Raw genomic sequence first — 17237 nt, 5'->3', positions numbered from 1 at the left:
TAATAGACTAATTTTTCTTACTATTTTCCCTGGGTTTTTTTCAAATCGTCATCTAAAGAAAGTTTGCAATGCCACACTCTTCATGAGAAGAAAAATATCTTGATCAACAACCATAACGTTTTAATACCTTCTCGCAAGCAATCATCGGTCACAAATAAAAATAGTCATTTGCTATGTCACTATCATAGACACTTCTAATTTCTTTGGAGATTCTCAATGCAACAATTTATAAAACAAATTACTACAAGTCTATAGTAAAATAAGTAAGATCACTTTTTATAACATTATAAATTCAAATTGGGTTCTACGTACCACAATTCATTTATTTATAGATTTTTCTTTCAGACAAAAAGTCCGAGCCAATATTTATGAGGTTAGGATGAACCTATAGGATGTTACGTAGACCCACCCCTAATAATAATATAAAGAAACACAAAGAAAAATTCAAAATAAAGATCCAATGTCTAAAAAGGAAGAGAAAACGAAAGTAGAAACTTACCCTTTTGGCAGGTTTAGAGCCGTTCATTTCGAGTATTTCAATATGCCAACTCCAAAAGCTTAAAAACTAAAAGCCAATAGCTACGAAAAGGATTATAGTTAAATCCCAATCACTCGTATCTAATGTAATCCGTTGCAACAATATTGAAGCAAAATCGAACATTGAAGTTTCACCGATCAAGGTAATGATTGAAATGGATAGGATCTCTCAATCTTTTAATTAGAAATTTTAGTTTTAAGCCCAGAATGTACAAAAAGATCCTATTAGAGAGTGTTTCTTCCTAACTAGACCTTATATTGCGTGATTAGTCTTGACCTCAATACGGATACCAGACATCGACTAGAAGTCAAGAATAAAAGATGAAAGTTTCCTAGAAATGACGCATGGTGTCTTCAAAAGTGTTTGATCTTGAATTTTTCTTCCCGGTTAATAAAAATAATTAAAAAAATAGTCTTAACTTGAAAAAATTGTTGGTAAAACTTTTATTTCTCATCACGCATAAGTTTTAGTTTTTGCCTATAAAACAAAACTTGTGATCAATTGAGCAAGTTCACTAGTCTTAACGCAAAACTAATTTATGTCCACAACTTATGCCTGATGAACAATAATTTTTTTTGTCTATGTTATCCAAAAGGCATAAGTTCTGGCTTTTGCCTATAAGAAAGAAGTTGTAGTCAATTGAACAAATATCAACTTCTGCTTTATTTATTATCAAAGCTAATTTATGTGTGATGGGCATAAAATTTTCAAGCGGAGCCAAAAATAATCAAGACCACCTATAAGGAAGGCATTTTGTGAACTTAACTCTGCTTAGCTTATGCAAATGATTCGGCCCAAAATTGGGTCTATGTTCAATTCACCAAGTTTACATGTCCGAAGTAAATTGACCTAGCTAAAGATAAGATTATCATGTAAAACTCCACATCCTTAAATCCACTAAAACTTATAAAATACCTCTAACACAATGTTTGAATATTCCTGTAGATTTGTTAAGTTTGACGTTCAAATTGCAACGGATCAAACAAATGAAACAGAAAGCTGTACTGCTAGGGAGATTATTCAATAGTTGCAAAGGAAATAATCGTATTGGCTGCAAAGAAGCGTCACAGTTGATTAATTTGTTTGTTAAAAACATGTAGTCTCCAAACAGCAGAGCCACAGTTTTTCTTCCGTGGAATAGTTTCACTGCTGAGTTCAAAATGAAAGAGAAAATGGAGAACTAAGCATCACTAATGACGAATTGACGGTAAAATGATAGAACATGAGAAACTGGACAAGGCAAAACACGCCTTTTCTTGCAATACCCAACAAATAACTTTCAAAACAATGCAGAAAGAACTTTGCTCGTATATCTTAGCAATGAATGAGCAACCATTGATCATATACCACTAATCTGGACAAATTTTGAGCTGGAAAGTCATTTACAAGAAATGTATTTGAAATACAGAAGATGAAACTCCAACAGAGTTTACATCTCAATGTTGTTATTCTTATGTACAGTCTTCATAGGAAGGTCATAAATTCAGTTGTGTAGAATGATGTCATAGCCTCGGGATATATTTCAGTCCTGTCAAAGAGTAGAACAACTAATTCAGCATATGCTCTCACCATTATATACTGATATAGTAATGATATTGATGCAACATGAAAGAATGTCCATTCAAATTAACATACTTCTTCACAAGAGAGTAAAGAATCCTTAGATAAAAGGATCTACACTGTTAAAACCCTTCAAAATCCCTGCCGCACCCGTGTTGATACGACACGATTTGGGCGTGGAAATGGAATCCACACAGATTTGGTCAACTTACTTTACATGCTTTAACTACATTTATGACCAAGAAATATAGATTGAGTTGGTATTGGGTTGATTTTTGGGTTTATGTATATTCAATTATACATATAGTTATATAAAATAAGAGAACACTTTCTTATTACACGAGATAACTTATGAATAAAATGTTAGGTGTTTATAAGAAATTAAATTTTATTAGTTTTAGTTCAAAAACTTTAGTTAATCAAAACATATTCTTATGTGAGTATATATGTCGTAATAGACATCAATTGGTCGTATGTCAGCATCAGAATCCGCACTCGGATCCATATCCCGGAATCTTAAAATTTATGTAATGAAGAATCTGACCTCTAGATCTGCAACTGTTACCTTCCGAGCAACATAGATAAGGATATTTGGCCCAAGCAGGAGCTAAGATGACTTTTGACCCAAAATGTGGGCCAGTTATGACACCTATGCATATGTTTTGCATTTAGAAGTCTTAAATACATTTTTTAGTAAAATCAACAAGCGGCGAAAAGGATTAGTACCAGCCACCAAACAAAGATGGAAGACAGCATTGTCAAGGAATAACGAGGATGGCAAGCAAAAAGGAAAAAGACCGAGGAGGTTAGAATACAACAGAAAAGACGATTAGATACAAAGAGCGAGCTAGCATGGTTGACTCAAATTTTGCAAGTTTTCAAAGTGATATTTTGATCTTCTCTGGAGTAACATTATGAATCATAGTATACCCAACAAGATTAAGAACAAAGTTCTCACTTCATTATGCAAAGTAGACAATCAACCTAAACATGCAGAATCATGTGCATGAAAATTTTGACTAAGCAAATCAAGGATATATATAGGAATACTCTTCGTGCCCTTTTGCTTCCCCAAAACCACTTCTTGTTGTGACTTTGTTATGTTATCAATTCTCTTTGAGAAATTCATTCATCAATGAGAATATAATGATATCTAGCATTCATGTTATCCTACTTTTGCTTGATGCCCAGAATGTTAAAAAAAGCCATAGCAGCCTGATGCTTGTTCCCAACGTTTAAAATGTTCTATGCAATATTTATTATTAAATATAAATGTGAATGAAGCCCATGAATCTAAAGAAGAGAAGATTAACCTTGAGAGCAAAGAGTTTAACACCATCTTGGACCGATTGGCCCACTTTGACTTCAAGCCCTCTTACATAACCATTAGCTGGTGCTTTCACGACATGCTATTCATAGACAATGTAAAGGGCAGCAAAAGCAATAAATTAGAACCAGCCAAAACAATTAAGCCACTCAAGAGATGTTAATCTTAAGCTGAGGTTGTAATATACACACCTCCATCTTCATTGCTTCTAATACCAACACAGGTTGTCCCTCCTGAACTTTCTCCCCATCCTTCACCAATACTTTAACCACTAGCCCAGCCATGGGTGCAATCACAGTGCCGGAAGGATAAGATGTCGCCACCCTAGCAGGCTTGTCTATTGTTTCGTCGTCGTCATAGATTTCGAGGCCCATCCTTTGTTTAAAGTGATGTTGAGAGTCGCCATGCCAGATGTGAATATGCTCAATTTGATCCTGCAAAAATGGAAGTTTGGCTAACTACATTTGGATCGGTTTTTTCCTTGGCAATATCTGCATTCTTGATCAAGGGGCATCAGATTCTCATGAACCAAGACTAAATGTGCTAAAGATAGGCAAACCCTTTATTTTTAGTCCAAATTGTATTTAGTGGACTAAGTTGCACCATTCCAACACTCCCTGGAAAAAATCTACACCTAGGATCACTAGAAGGTTAATCTTTCTCTCTTCTTTTTTCTTTTTCATTAGTTAGACTAGATTGAAAATGGTGTTAGAAACCAGTGTTCTTAATAGCAAAATGCGCCCAAAAAAAAGTCCATAGGGCCTGAGGCAAAAAGTGAGAAGACAAGTGCATGCTTCTTTGAAGCGAAGTGCACAATTCACAATCTTAAACAATACCTAATGTACATAAATTTAGTGCTATAATGGATCACATTGTTGTGCAATGTTAGGCATTTTAATAACTCCTGCCTCAGCCTAAACATAGTTGTGTACTTGTCAGTCAATATGTATGCCAGGGGCCCAGGACAGCTTGAAGATAAGGACCTGAAATATAAGGTGTTACCTTGGAGTAAGCTGCCAAGCAGACATTCAGGCTTAGACCATCCACTTCAACTCTGTAGTCATTGTTGCTTAGTTGTGTCACTTGGATCTCCAAACCAGGGGAATTGATTTCTCCTGTCTAAAGATATAGATTATTTTGCTGCAAATGGAAAAACTTAAAGGCAAAAACAAGCTCAACTGTAGTCATTCTGTTATATCAAACAGAGAAATTATCATTACCTCAACTAGGTATTTCCCATCTGGCAAATAGGTGATGGAGACTGTTAAAAGATTTGAACCGCTGATACTGTATTGATTCTCCCATTCAAGATCCACTGTTCGCTTAGCAAAATGATTGATTCTGAATGGAGGATTACCATACCACAAATGAAGGCCTCCTGCTTAAGAGAACATATCAATAAACTATGCATCGGCTGTCCGTACTAAAGCACGCGTTTGCTAAACACAACAGGATATTAGTATTCACCAGGAGCCTTATCCTTCAATGTTGCAAGTTCATTTTGGCAAATGCATGCAGCTACAATGGATGCAGCATGTTTGGCAGCACTCTCAGCTTTTTCCACTGATATTGAATTGGAACCGTCTATGAACAGATCATCCTTGTACCGCTCAATAAAATGAGTTTCTACTTCACCATTTTGAAAAGCCCTATGACTGGCAAGCTTAATGATAAAGTCTATATTGGTGGGTAAACCTGCAACCTTCATTAAATGAGCAGTGATTAGATCTCAATTACTAGAGTATTCTTCATTATAAACTATTTATTCTGAATCATTACCTGCAAAACAGGTCAACACAAAAAAAAAATCATACCTGAAACTTCGACAAGCAATCCTTCATTTTTATCAGTGCTGAAAGGCGGTCCTGTCCCCATACTACTAGCTTTGCAATCATGGGATCATAATGCATGCTTACTGTGTCCCCTTCCTCCACTCCAGTCTCAACTCTTACTGCAATTATGTATTAAAGTCATGCGAGTGCAAAATATACAGCTTAACAATAGTTAGCAATTTGCATAATCAGAAAGGCAAATAAACTGATAGATGATCAGCAGAGAATCCTCTATGGGCTAGGCTCAGAACTTCATTAAACTATAGCAACTAGCTTTAGTAAATATGTTATTGTATCAGTCAGATAACTGTTGAATCAGCCACTGATGCTTGTGTAACAGGTAGGCAGCAGTGCGGCCCTTCCCCAGACCCTGCATGAACCTGGGATGCTTCGGGCACCGGGATGACCTTATTTTATCAGCCAGCAAATTGAGCAACCTAGCTTGATACTTCAAAGGCCGTGAAGTAATTGACTACTCGCTGGAGTTGAAGAGCTTTTGGCTAGGCAGTGTAAAAGGAAATCCAGCTGGGGAGAGGCCCTAATTTTAGTTCTGAGTCAAATGATTCCATATAACAATTTTGACATAAAAACGCTGATAGATCTCCCAGAAATCCATTCATACATTTTTTCTGAGTGGATGGAGTTTTTAGATAGCAATTCATTTTTTATATGTAACAGCAACTCTTCAGAAATGTGAGAATGGGTAGCAAGTGCTGGTATTCCTATATAACACCAAATAAGCAGTTAGGCATCTGGTGGTATTTTGCAGCTATGGTCATGTTTTTTACATGGAAACTTGTTTCACATTTAAGATTTGATGCTAGTAGAGTTAGAAAAACAATCTACACAAGTCAAGGAACAAAGTCTAGTTGATATAGTAAAAAAGTTAAAAGAACTGCTAAAATATCTTGCATCCCTCTGGAAAAATTGAGGGTTCTATCATGTTTCCTCAGTGGCAACCCACTTAAAGGAGGCCTAATGTAACATTTCATAATTAAGATGATCATAGTATGGATCCGCACCTGCTGATGTAGCTGTAACAGGACAATAATGATGAAGAACACCAGTTGCTGGAAGAAATCCTTTTGGAACATTTTCAGCATAAATTCGGGCTTCAAAAGCATGACCTGGCATCAAACTGAAAAACATTAGCATCTATGAATTCTCCCATATGCTTTAGGATTAACATTAACTTAAAACTCCTATATTTGATTCCAGTAATAAGAGTATCCCGCAGCAGTTTACTTCAGAGAACATTTTTCATGAATGAATTCCACTGATAAATTATATTAAGCTCATATTGTACTAGTCCAAGTTTGAAATGGGAAACTTTCCTGAACCATGTCCATGCACTGACTACATTAATGCGAAGAAACTTTTTGTTATAATGAAACACATTTCTTTCCATGGGTTAAGGGGTCGTTTGGTTGTTGGTTAGAGTTGTACATGTATTAGTAATGCAGGGGATAGAGATTAGTTATGAGGGAATATATGTACTATTTTGTGCAGAATAGTAGATAGAATAACTAATTTATGGATAACTAAACCCTGCATAAAAGGGGGAGCTCCTAGGGAGAGGTAAGAAGAAACCTCATTTGCTTGCTGGTTAGAGTTGTACATGTATTAGTAACACAGGGATAGAGATTAGTTATGAGGGAATTTATATATTATTTCATGCAAGCTCTATTTTTACCCCTTCCTAGGAGCTCCCCCTTTTATGCAGGGGTTTAGTTATTCATATATTAGTTATCCTATCTTCTACCCTGCATAAATAATACATAGATTCCCTCATAACGTATACAGGTATTAGTTATGTGTTTTGTAAATAGGTAACCTAACACAGTACTTGGTGTGCTGAATTTTATACACAGTAACTAAAATGCTACCAAACATGGTACTAGTTATGTTGGTTTTACTACATGAATAATTCACCTCCTAACCAACAATCAAGCGAAAGTACTCGATTTGGATTGTGTTGTTGAAGACTATAGAAATGTCAATACCACCCAAAAGTTATGCTTTTCATTGAGCATTACTGGATCCAGTTATGCTACAAAGATGGTATTATATTAATCAAGATTCAAGGCATCACTTCCAGTAAACGGTTCTCAATTTCAGATAAGCCTTTGAGTCACTGTCGATATTATGACATTAAAATAAGTTTCTGTTTTATCTTATTTGAAAAAGAACAGACATATCAGTTAAACTTATGTGCAAGTGGTTGTTCTAATGATTCAAGTATTTATCCCTTTTATAAGATAAGAAATTTCATAAAAAGACCATGTTGGTGCAAAGAGAAATACAGTACAATCTGTGCTTATGACTCTGCTCAAGTCATCCATCACTTTCCACCAAGTTTGACCAGCTATCCTACAACATGTTATTTATCTCTTTACATCAAAAAATACAAGTGAAATAGAAAAGATCTATAAATATTTTCTACTCCATTCTCACTATTATATGAGACAACCTCCAACTTTAACTTAAGGGCAATGTCAACAAAACTTTTAATCTACAGTATGTAATGGAACTAAATTTCTTTGAGTCTAAGCAATTTTCAAATTTACCATCCAGGGACCATAAAATCCTAAGCAAACTTTTACATTCCAGGGAAGTAAAAGGAACATTATATATTAAGAATCGTTCTATCGAATCGTATGCAGTCTTGGTATATCTAGGTAAATAACTCTAGCTTCGTCCAGCAGATCCTACCGAGCAAGCACTTTGCATAAATCTATTAGAGAACAGTAAAGCAAGTTAACCAGTGTAAACTCTAACCTGAAAATGGCACCTCTGACTGAGTCAAGGGAAGAGGCTCCCCATTTGCAACACGTATTTGCCACTCTACAAGATCTTGACCAACAATCATCTCTGTAACTGGATGTTCAACCTGACAGAGAATGATTATATCCTCTGCTCTACTGCTACAAGAAGGGAAGGGCATAGACTAATCAAAAGTACCTGAAGACGGGTGTTCATCTCCATAAAATGAAATTGTCCAGATTGTGTATCAACTATAAACTCAACAGTTCCTGCACTGTGGTAATTGACTGCCTTCAAACATAATGGAGGGGATGTCAGGTGAGGAGTAGCATTGAGAACAATACTGAAAAAAGATGTCAACAGAGAGCAGACGGCACCAGGGAACAGATCATAATATGAGAGGTTTTTCCACAGAACATCTCTTCCAAACAGAGGATAGTGATACTAATTGATCAAGAATTAACTTTATCATAACAGAATCTCTATAGGAACTGAATACTACAATCACACTTCACACAAGAGCGAGCGAGAGGGGAGGGGGGGAATATTTCAATACACGATAGAGAGAGAAAATGGAGATATTCGTTTTATTGGTCATCTAATGGCAATATGGTAGAATGCCTTTCAAACTCAAATCTCCTTACAAAAATAAAGATAACGAAATTACTTAGCAAAAAAAGGAGAAACTAATTACTAATCAAAGATGCAGGTTAACCTCAGCAGTCAAATATGGCTCTTAATTCACTACTATCTATATCAAGCTTCATCCTTGTTTTAGACAAGAACTGGAACTATCATATAACACGATGCTGAGCTAGCATAATCCAATCCCCTAGTGCAGATATAAGCTTTAACAGTCTGAACTTCAAGTCAATAAAGCCAATGACCGTTTTTTCCCTGCTAGCCGTAGAATACATTGCTTTATTTGTAAAACAAGGAATTATCTGCACATGGACCTCTACCCTAAAATTTTATCCCTCCTGCTCTTCAGAAAGGAAAATACACACAAAAATGCCCTTCATCTGTTACCGCCTAAGCATACCCTTTGCCTTCTGCTACCAACTGATATGCACCCAGTTTGGTAATATTACCTCCTAGCATTAAAATTGTCCAAATGCTGCCCCTCCAGAAGTGTACACTTTTCCACTTCTCCTTTGTGACGTGATACTATTTCTTGCATTAATCAGACATACAAACACAATTACAGATATTTATTCCAAAGACATCTTCACTTGAGTTTTTCTGAGAAGGAATAGTGTAGTTAAGACGTACGCAAAAAGGCAATCTACGGATTGCAACCTCAAGGTGCTTCATCTCCTAAGGCTTGGTATGAAGCACTCACCGATTCTTTGATTCAAATGGGGTTCCAGATGGCTGAGTCTGATAATTCTTTTTTTTGGTCTACACAATTGTGATTTACTATTTATATTTTGATATATGTGGATGACATCATACTCACCAGACGTAATGAAACACTCATTCAACAAGTCAATTACCTCTCTTTCCAAAGAGTTTTTTCTTAAATATCTTGGTTTACTGGACCATTTCTTAGCCATGAGGTAAAAGGATGCAAAAACGGTTTGTTCCACAATCGATCCACGCATATGGAGGTGGTGTTTCATGACATTCTGATGTAAGAACACAAAGGCATTCAGTCGCCCATGAGCATGTCTGCAACACTACAAGTTGGTGAGGAGCCTCCAAAACTGATGGCAACGAGTATAGGAGTGTGCTTTATAAGCTTTAGTACCTTTTGTTTACCAGACCTAACATCATATATTCAGTATACAGGCTTACTCAGTTCAACACCTCACTTTCTATGGTTTACTAGAAGGCAATTAAATGTATCCTTCAATATCTAAAAGAAACATCAAGTATGGTATTCATACTTCCCACAACAATTGCTTGCGCTCTATGCCTATGTAGATGTTGATTGGGCAGGTGATATCAATGATAGCCGTGATCTCAATGTTGTCAAAGGCGCATGTAAGCCCTGAAGCGAGCTCAAAATGTCTTAGAGTGTTTTGCCTCGCTTAATCTGCAATTCAGTATCGTCATCAAGGCTCTAAGACATACTTTTCCTTGCCGATGAGAGTTTCCGGAAGATGCGACAATAAACAATTGACATTTCACTTTATCATAAAAAAACAATTTCTTTGTCCATATATTTTTTATTCTTGCTTATAATTATTAGTCTTGGACTAATATACATATTTGTATTTTTTTCCCTCCATTTGAGCCTATTTTCATTAAAGCCCACACTTCATTTGCGCTTTGTGCTTAAAGCCCCAACAGACCTTAGAGCTTTATTGCGCTTTTTGCTTTTGATAACATTGCTTGATCTCTGATTACATTTTTTATCGAGGCACAACGCCTATTTCCTAGTGTTCTAGTAAGCAACTACTACTCCTGCTCCTCCTCCACTGAGGCTGAGTATCGTCCGGTAGCTTCTGCATTGTCTTTAATGAACTGGATCACCCACTTGCTCAAGGACCTTCATGTGCTGCTCTCTGCTCCTACAGTACTTAGTGATAACCCTTGGGGTCACGTACATTCCAAAAATCTAGTACGTCATACCAAAATGAAGCACCTTGAGGTTGATCTTCACTTTGTTCGCAACCACGTACACAATGGCCTAATCCGAGTATTCCTTGTCCACTCCACTGAACAACTTGTAGATCCACTCACCAAACCATTGTCCAAGCCCACCTTCTAGCGCATGGTTCCTAAGTTAGGTGGTGTATCTTCACAAGTTCACACCTAACTTGAGGGGGGTATAGTAGTGTATGTACTACTCATCACTTGTACATTTGGATGAGTCCTACTGCTCAGCACTTGTTGTGCATTAGGTTGAGTCCTCTTTAGTTATTTTAGGCTTTAATTTCCTATTCACAATATTTTATCATTCAGTTAGTTTGTTTCCATATTGTTTATCTGCTCCTAGATTCTAGGAGTTAGCTTAGCACAACTTGTTTCATTTCCTTTGTATATAAACTCTTTGAGCTCATTATATATACACATTTTTTCATTCTACTTCTCTACAATTATAGTTGTTTGCCTCCTTATATGGCCTTGGGCAATCGTCACCTCATGAGCTAACTTTTGGATTAAATTAGACCCAAGGTTCATTTCCTCACTGTCATGTTTAAAGTAATTGATGAGACTCGTATACATGCATTACACGATAAATGCTTTATGATAGTTAAAGATGAGTACACATTTTTCTTGATTTCAGATAATCTGTCTCCAACAAGAAAAAGTAAAGGGTATTTAAAAACTAACCACCAATAAACTTGACAATTTCGAGTAGACTATCTAATCTAAAAACAGACAAATTCATCTGACCTTAGCTGCAGATACAGCTGCTTGACCCAGATGGGAGCGGAAGTCAGAGCTCACATTAGGCTGCGTATAACAAAGTTTTGTCAACCTTTTAAGACACTTCAAGAGAAATAAAGAAAATAGTAACAAAAAAGTCTTACAGCTGGAGCTTCTTCTATTATCTTCTGATGTCTTCGCTGCACACTACAATCTCTCTCATAGAGATGTATTATATTACCTTGTTTATCCCCAAATATCTAACAAAATAAATGTAAGCAACCTAGAATTATATTTATTAAGTATGAAAAGGGGAAAGGCAGGAGAATACAACAACTACAACTAATATGTCTCAATCTCAAGCTAGTTAGAGGGATTTTTTTAATTCTTTCTTTCCCCCAACTACTTAAGGTTAGCTATTAATCTAACTAGCAAGAAAACAAAAATGGAAAGGACCAAGCAGTCTATCAAAACATAACAAGAGCTACCTGGACTTCTATGTGTCTTGGTTTAGTAATATATTTCTCCAGTAGGATTGTACTTATACCAAATGATGCAGCTGCCTCACGTTGGGCCCCCAAGAATGAGTCCGCAAACTCATTTGGGCTCTGAACAATCCTCATACCCTGATGCAAAACAGGTTAGTAGACATTATTTTCTTTTACTATAGAACACGATACACAAGAGCATTTCTTCAGATATACTTGAGCTATCCTGTTGGCATTATAAGATTTCTTCTTATAGTGAAATCTTTAATAGAAATGGCCATACACAAAAGGATTGAATTGCAAAATTTGTAAGCTAGAAGTTAAGTTTGTTTTCCTTCAGCAAAATAAGTAGTACGTTAACAGAAGGCAGACCTTCCCTCCACCTCCATGGGTTGGCTTAATTAAAATAGGATACCCAATCTTGTCTGCTTCCAACTTCATAAAGTCAATATCTTGCTCATCACCATGATATCCAGGCACAAGTGGAACCCCAGCTGCACCCATTATTCTCTTTGAAGCACTGATGGAAATATCCAGAGAAAGAAAAGAAATAAGCATAAATTGTCAGCATCCAATTGCAGCAACATACTGCTAAATTAAAACTTCACTGAAAGGCTAGCACTTGGCAGTCAAACTGCATTAGAATGTGTTGCAATGTGACAGATCATTTCATAGAACTGCATGCCAGAAACGCTAGTAGGTCGATGAAATGTGATTGAACGTTTGCATATAGACACTCTCTAAGCCATTGCTTAATCAATATGGGAGAAGCTGAAAATATAATTCACACAGGTGATATAGGACTAACATTTTAAGTCTGGCATGAATTATTGCCATGTTCCATGTTAGTTGCACACAGGACCTTTGCAAATGCGGAGCTTAGCCCCATGAAACATACTTGAGGCTAAAATCAACTTTAAAAATCAATTGCTATGCATAGACAACCACTAATGCTTGCTTCTACGCATAAATCAACATCCCCGTCTCGCACAAACACTAACAGCAATCATATTAATCCCAATGTCACAGTCAGCAGTTTTTAAATAGCCAAAATGCATGCAGTAGATGCAAATTTCTGTCTGGTGCAAACAGACTCTCTCTGTCCCTAATTACTTGTGCACTTTTCCTTTTTTAGTTGTCCCTAATTACTTGTCCATTTTGACAAATCAAGAAAGGACAATTTTTTTACCTATTATACCCTCAATTAATTACTCTGAAAAATGTAGAACTTCTTAAATATCTTAAGTTTTAAATTCATCCACTTTATAATTAATAGGGATAAAATGGTAAACTTACTATGTCAATCATTGTTTTCTTAATAGGTGTGTCAATTCAAAAGTGGACAAGTAATTAGGGACAAAGGGAGTAATACCCATTTATTCAAGTATTAATGCAGCCAGTTTGCATTGGTGAGATCCTAAATTTAAATCAACCAAGTTGATACAAAAGCGGGAAGTAATGAGATGAAACATGATTGTCCATGCTCAAAGGAGGGAAAACTGAAAATTCATAAACAAAAGAAATGAGAAGAACAAACACGGAGCTTCCCTTCTTCCCATTACAGTAGACTTTTAATCTAATTCTTTCTCCTGCTGAAATAGAAAAAGGGTATGAGCAACTTCCTGAGATGATTCATAATCCAAATTCAAAGTTGTGCCTTTTTATCTCCCTCGCAAATTAGAACTAGCCATTTGAATGCTGTCGTAGCATAAATCAACTTGATAAAAAAACAAGTGGAATACATAGGCATAACATGATAGCAAGTGGAATGGAATCAACCTTTTATCACCCATGTCACGGATTGCAGATGCAGGAGGTCCAATAAATAAGAGATTCTCATCCTCACAAAGTTGAGCAAAATCAGCACTTTCAGATAAGAATCCATAACCTGGGTGGATAGCCTAATTATAAAATAAACAAAATATAAACAAGAGATCCTCTCTGAATGTTTACATGTTGGCAATCATTTAATCAGCAAAACTTTAATTTAAAAATGTGACAAATTTAAATGTGAATCATGGAATTATCACGAGTCGAACAAGGAAAAGTAAAAGTCTACAGATTTCATAGAAACAAGTATGTTCATTGTATTAACTAGTTTTTTTTTGGAGTTCATCTCAAGTGGCAAGAAAGGCCATGTTTTCTTCTTAAGAAATAAGATATTTGAGGATGCACCATAGCATCACTAAGTTTAGCATCTAGTCCCATTGAACTATACATTAAGACATAGCTGGATCTGATGCACTTACTGACTAGTGTGCAATGTAGTGCACCTGTCAAATATTTTCATATGTTGGATAACTAGGTAAAAGAGAATCATGGAATTGTATCTTATATCTCCTTTAAAGAAAAGGTAAAGTCAGTTATTTCTAGAGATGTACACCAATATTTCTTCATAACTGTGGTATCCATGTCAACTTGTGTGCACCTCCACTAATTCCACATATACCCACCACCTCCCACAAGCAACAGATACTAGGTAACTTTGTTGACCAAGGCTAGGATGTACATTGCTAAATACAACAATGACTTGAAACACATATCTCCACCATTAAAGGTAAAATGATAAGCATTGCTTTCACATCCGACTTTTAAACCATTACGGTGCCCAAAAGTTAAAAAAACAAGCATCTATATTACACACACTAAAATCATGTTTGATATAACTAATGTATCAAAGTTCTTTCTTGAAGAATACAGTTCTGTCACACACTAAATAATATAACTATTGTATCAAAGTTCTTGCTTGAAGAATACAGTTCTGAGACAACTGAAAAGAACAGATGGAAAGAGTAAGGCCCAGAGACACACTAAAATCATGTTTGATCAAAAGCTATTCTGAAAAATGCTTCTGTCCTAGCTGTAATATCGCTTTTCAATCACCCAAAAGATCATCATTACTCATATTGACATATGCCTAGAATTACATTTCTGAGTTTTAACCACGAATTCCATTGGTACAAACTAGTCAAACATGGTTAACATATTCATCTTCTCTTCGTTCCCTTTTTCATTTTGGAATTTTCCTTTTTTTTCCTTTTTTGGTGGGTGGAGAGGGTGAATCCATTGGTCACCTACATAATGCACTCCTGCTCAGTAAGTACTTATTGGCCTTGAACTTTTTACAAATGAATGAAATAAATCAATTATGGTAGTGCAGAAAAGTTTGAAATATTACATAGTGCTGTCATATAACAGACCTATATATACATATCAATCATTGCAAAATTAATAGTAAATATTAGCATAAATGATGACTCTAGTGTCTTAACAGCACAGAATCCATAAATATTAGCGAGAACACATTATTATTATTATTATTACTCCCTATGTCTCAATTTATGTGGCAGGATATAAATTTCAATAGTGAACCAAGTTTCTCTTTGACCATAACTTTTTTTATATATATTTTAAGTTATTAATTATGATGATTCGTAGCACTTTTTACATAGTTTTCAAATATACAAATTTTATTACAAAAAAAATTAAAGCTTCTTTGTCCAAATTAATGATTTAGAAGTTTGAATCTCAAAATTCCAACTGTACCACACAAACTGATCACACACTTCACATTTCAATTAGAAGCCAATGAAAGTGTCCAAAAATACTCAATCAATTCATTACATAATCGAGTAAGAGAATCGAAAGAGCATTATCATATACCTGAGCTCCAGATTTATTAGCAACTTCAATAATAGCAGAAGAATTCAAATAGCTCAAACGAGCAGGAGGAGGACCGATACGAAAAGCCTCATCGGCGGATTTCACATGTAAGCTATCTCTATCCGCATCACTGTAAACTGCAACAGTACGAATCCCTAATCTCTTAGCAGTTCTAATAATTCTACAAGCAATTTCACCTCTATTAGCTATGAGTATTTTCTCAATCCGTTGATTATTCGAACTCTTAATCGCCGGCGTCGTGGCGTAAAGCGATGATTGTTGAGAAATGTAGGGTTTTGTGTGTACTTTTCGCCGGAGTATGAACGCCACCATCGACATTGTTATGAAGAGAAATGATTAGCTTTCCTAAAGGAAAATGACGGTGAAAGAGGATTTAAAGATGAATTTTATTTCTTTACTAATTTAAGAAAGAAGTTTAATCCAATATGACGTGGACATGTTGTGGCGATTGCCGTGCTCGTTTCAAATTCAGAGTACTGGCGAATGGGATAAGACTTGACAACGATATTTGTTCTGCTTCTCCGAAAGGATAAATAAATACATAATTTATTGTTTTATATGTCTTTTATTTAAAAAATTTATATATTAATAATTTAAAATGATATTTTTAAATTATTTTTAAATTTATTAAGTACTTATTAAAGATATATCAAATCAAACATGTAAACATGGACAAAGTATTCGGGTGATGTTTATTTTTGTACTCTCAAAAAAAAATATAGTTATCATTCGTTATATTATCATTCAACTTTAAGGTTAAATTTATCCTGTGATTTCTATGCTTAAATTTTCTCTATGCAATCGTTTCTATACAAACAAACATGAAAAATTATATACATCCTCTTTCACATTAGATGACGATATATTAAGAACTAATACAGATTTTAACACTCCATCCAATTTTTATCTCTAATTTTGACTCTTCAAAAATAGGTAGACTTTTTTACAAACATTCCACACGTGCATATTTTATCAATGGTTTCAACTAATGGAGAAGGTGGGGTGAGGTTCAACAATATGGAGATGGAAAATTCGAGTTGGTTTATGAAAGTTGTATGATTGTTACGAGGTGGTTATTGGTGATGAATGGGAAGAATACGCGGTTAAATTTGATGCAATCAATAGAATGCTTTTATATATTTGAAATATTTAATATTATTAGGGGTATATTTATTGGTGGATATGTTTCGATGGTTTAAGAGGGTGTTTTAATTTTTCAATGGTGGCAAAGATTTGACGATTACAATGTGGTTTCAAAATTGATCGAACATGTTTAGTGATGAAGAGATGAAACAAATTGTCAACTCCAGACTTATATGTTCTCTAGTCCTCTCAAATTTTCTAAATCAATCCATGGAAGCTCTGCAATATTCATTCTTATGTTCAACTCTATTAACCCATCTTATAAAGCAACCAAAAAACATAAATTAAAATTCACTTTAGTCTCCTACTTTGTCACATCAGACCATTGATACTCAGTGACAGCAGCAATAGAAAGCCTAAAAGTTGAGTCAGATTTAATCAAATTTAGGACATGATCTTGAATTTATTTTAATTAGTGGGTTGAGTTTAACTCCGCGGGCAGGCCAATTCTTCAAGCATTTAGAGTCATCAACCCTGCAATTTATTATATTTTATATATTTTAAAATAACAATTTGTTAAATACTTAGTTAACTTTTGTTAACTTTAAGGACCAAAATCACACGCTTCAAATAATTGAAGATCA

The 17237-nt window shown here is 35.3% G+C and overlaps 1 protein-coding gene across 2 annotated transcripts; it reads right to left on the bottom strand.

Annotated features, from left to right (window-relative positions):
* Positions 1 to 1769: 1769 nt before the first annotated feature.
* On the bottom strand, positions 1770 to 16004 carry LOC102596438 (methylcrotonoyl-CoA carboxylase subunit alpha, mitochondrial). 2 transcript variants are annotated; one of them, XR_367456.2, is made up of 17 exons: positions 15490 to 16004; positions 13606 to 13727; positions 12199 to 12346; positions 11827 to 11964; positions 11503 to 11598; positions 11366 to 11425; positions 8219 to 8311; positions 8036 to 8147; positions 6280 to 6384; positions 5240 to 5376; positions 4893 to 5127; positions 4646 to 4803; positions 4428 to 4544; positions 3617 to 3859; positions 3412 to 3507; positions 2643 to 2747; positions 1770 to 2066 (listed from the first exon to the last, which is right to left on the bottom strand). XR_367456.2 is itself a non-coding variant. In XM_006349645.2 (16 exons), exons 1-16 carry the CDS (start codon positions 15826 to 15828, stop codon positions 2061 to 2063), a joined length of 2205 nt encoding a protein of 734 aa, XP_006349707.1. In that variant the 5' UTR covers positions 15829 to 16004; the 3' UTR covers positions 1770 to 2060. The 2 variants fall into 2 exon arrangements, 1 of the variants encoding a protein (XP_006349707.1); XM_006349645.2 differs by lacking the exon at positions 2643 to 2747.
* Between the last annotated feature and the right edge of the window lie 1233 nt (positions 16005 to 17237).

The sequence above is a fragment of the Solanum tuberosum genome, unplaced genomic scaffold (genome assembly GCF_000226075.1).
Source record: "Solanum tuberosum cultivar DM 1-3 516 R44 unplaced genomic scaffold, SolTub_3.0 scf00110, whole genome shotgun sequence".
Lineage (NCBI taxonomy): Eukaryota > Viridiplantae > Streptophyta > Magnoliopsida > Solanales > Solanaceae > Solanum > Solanum tuberosum.
The sequence above is the reverse complement of the archived record's forward strand: the minus strand, read 5'-3'. Positions and strand labels throughout refer to the sequence as shown.

What these genes read in the sequence shown, in the direction of transcription:
- LOC102596438 (XM_006349645.2), bottom strand. Translation starts at nt 15,828, where the DNA reads ATGTCGATGGTGGCGTTCATACTCCGGCGAAAAGTACACACAAAACCC. An exon ending in CCCATGGAGGTGGAGGGAAG is followed by an intron (nt 11,965 to 12,198) that starts GTCTGCCTTCTG and finishes GTTTTGCATCAG; the next exon opens with GGTATGAGGATTGTTCAGAG. An exon ending in CAAGACACATAGAAGTCCAG is followed by an intron (nt 11,599 to 11,826) that starts GTAGCTCTTGTT and finishes TTATTTTGTTAG; the next exon opens with ATATTTGGGGATAAACAAGG.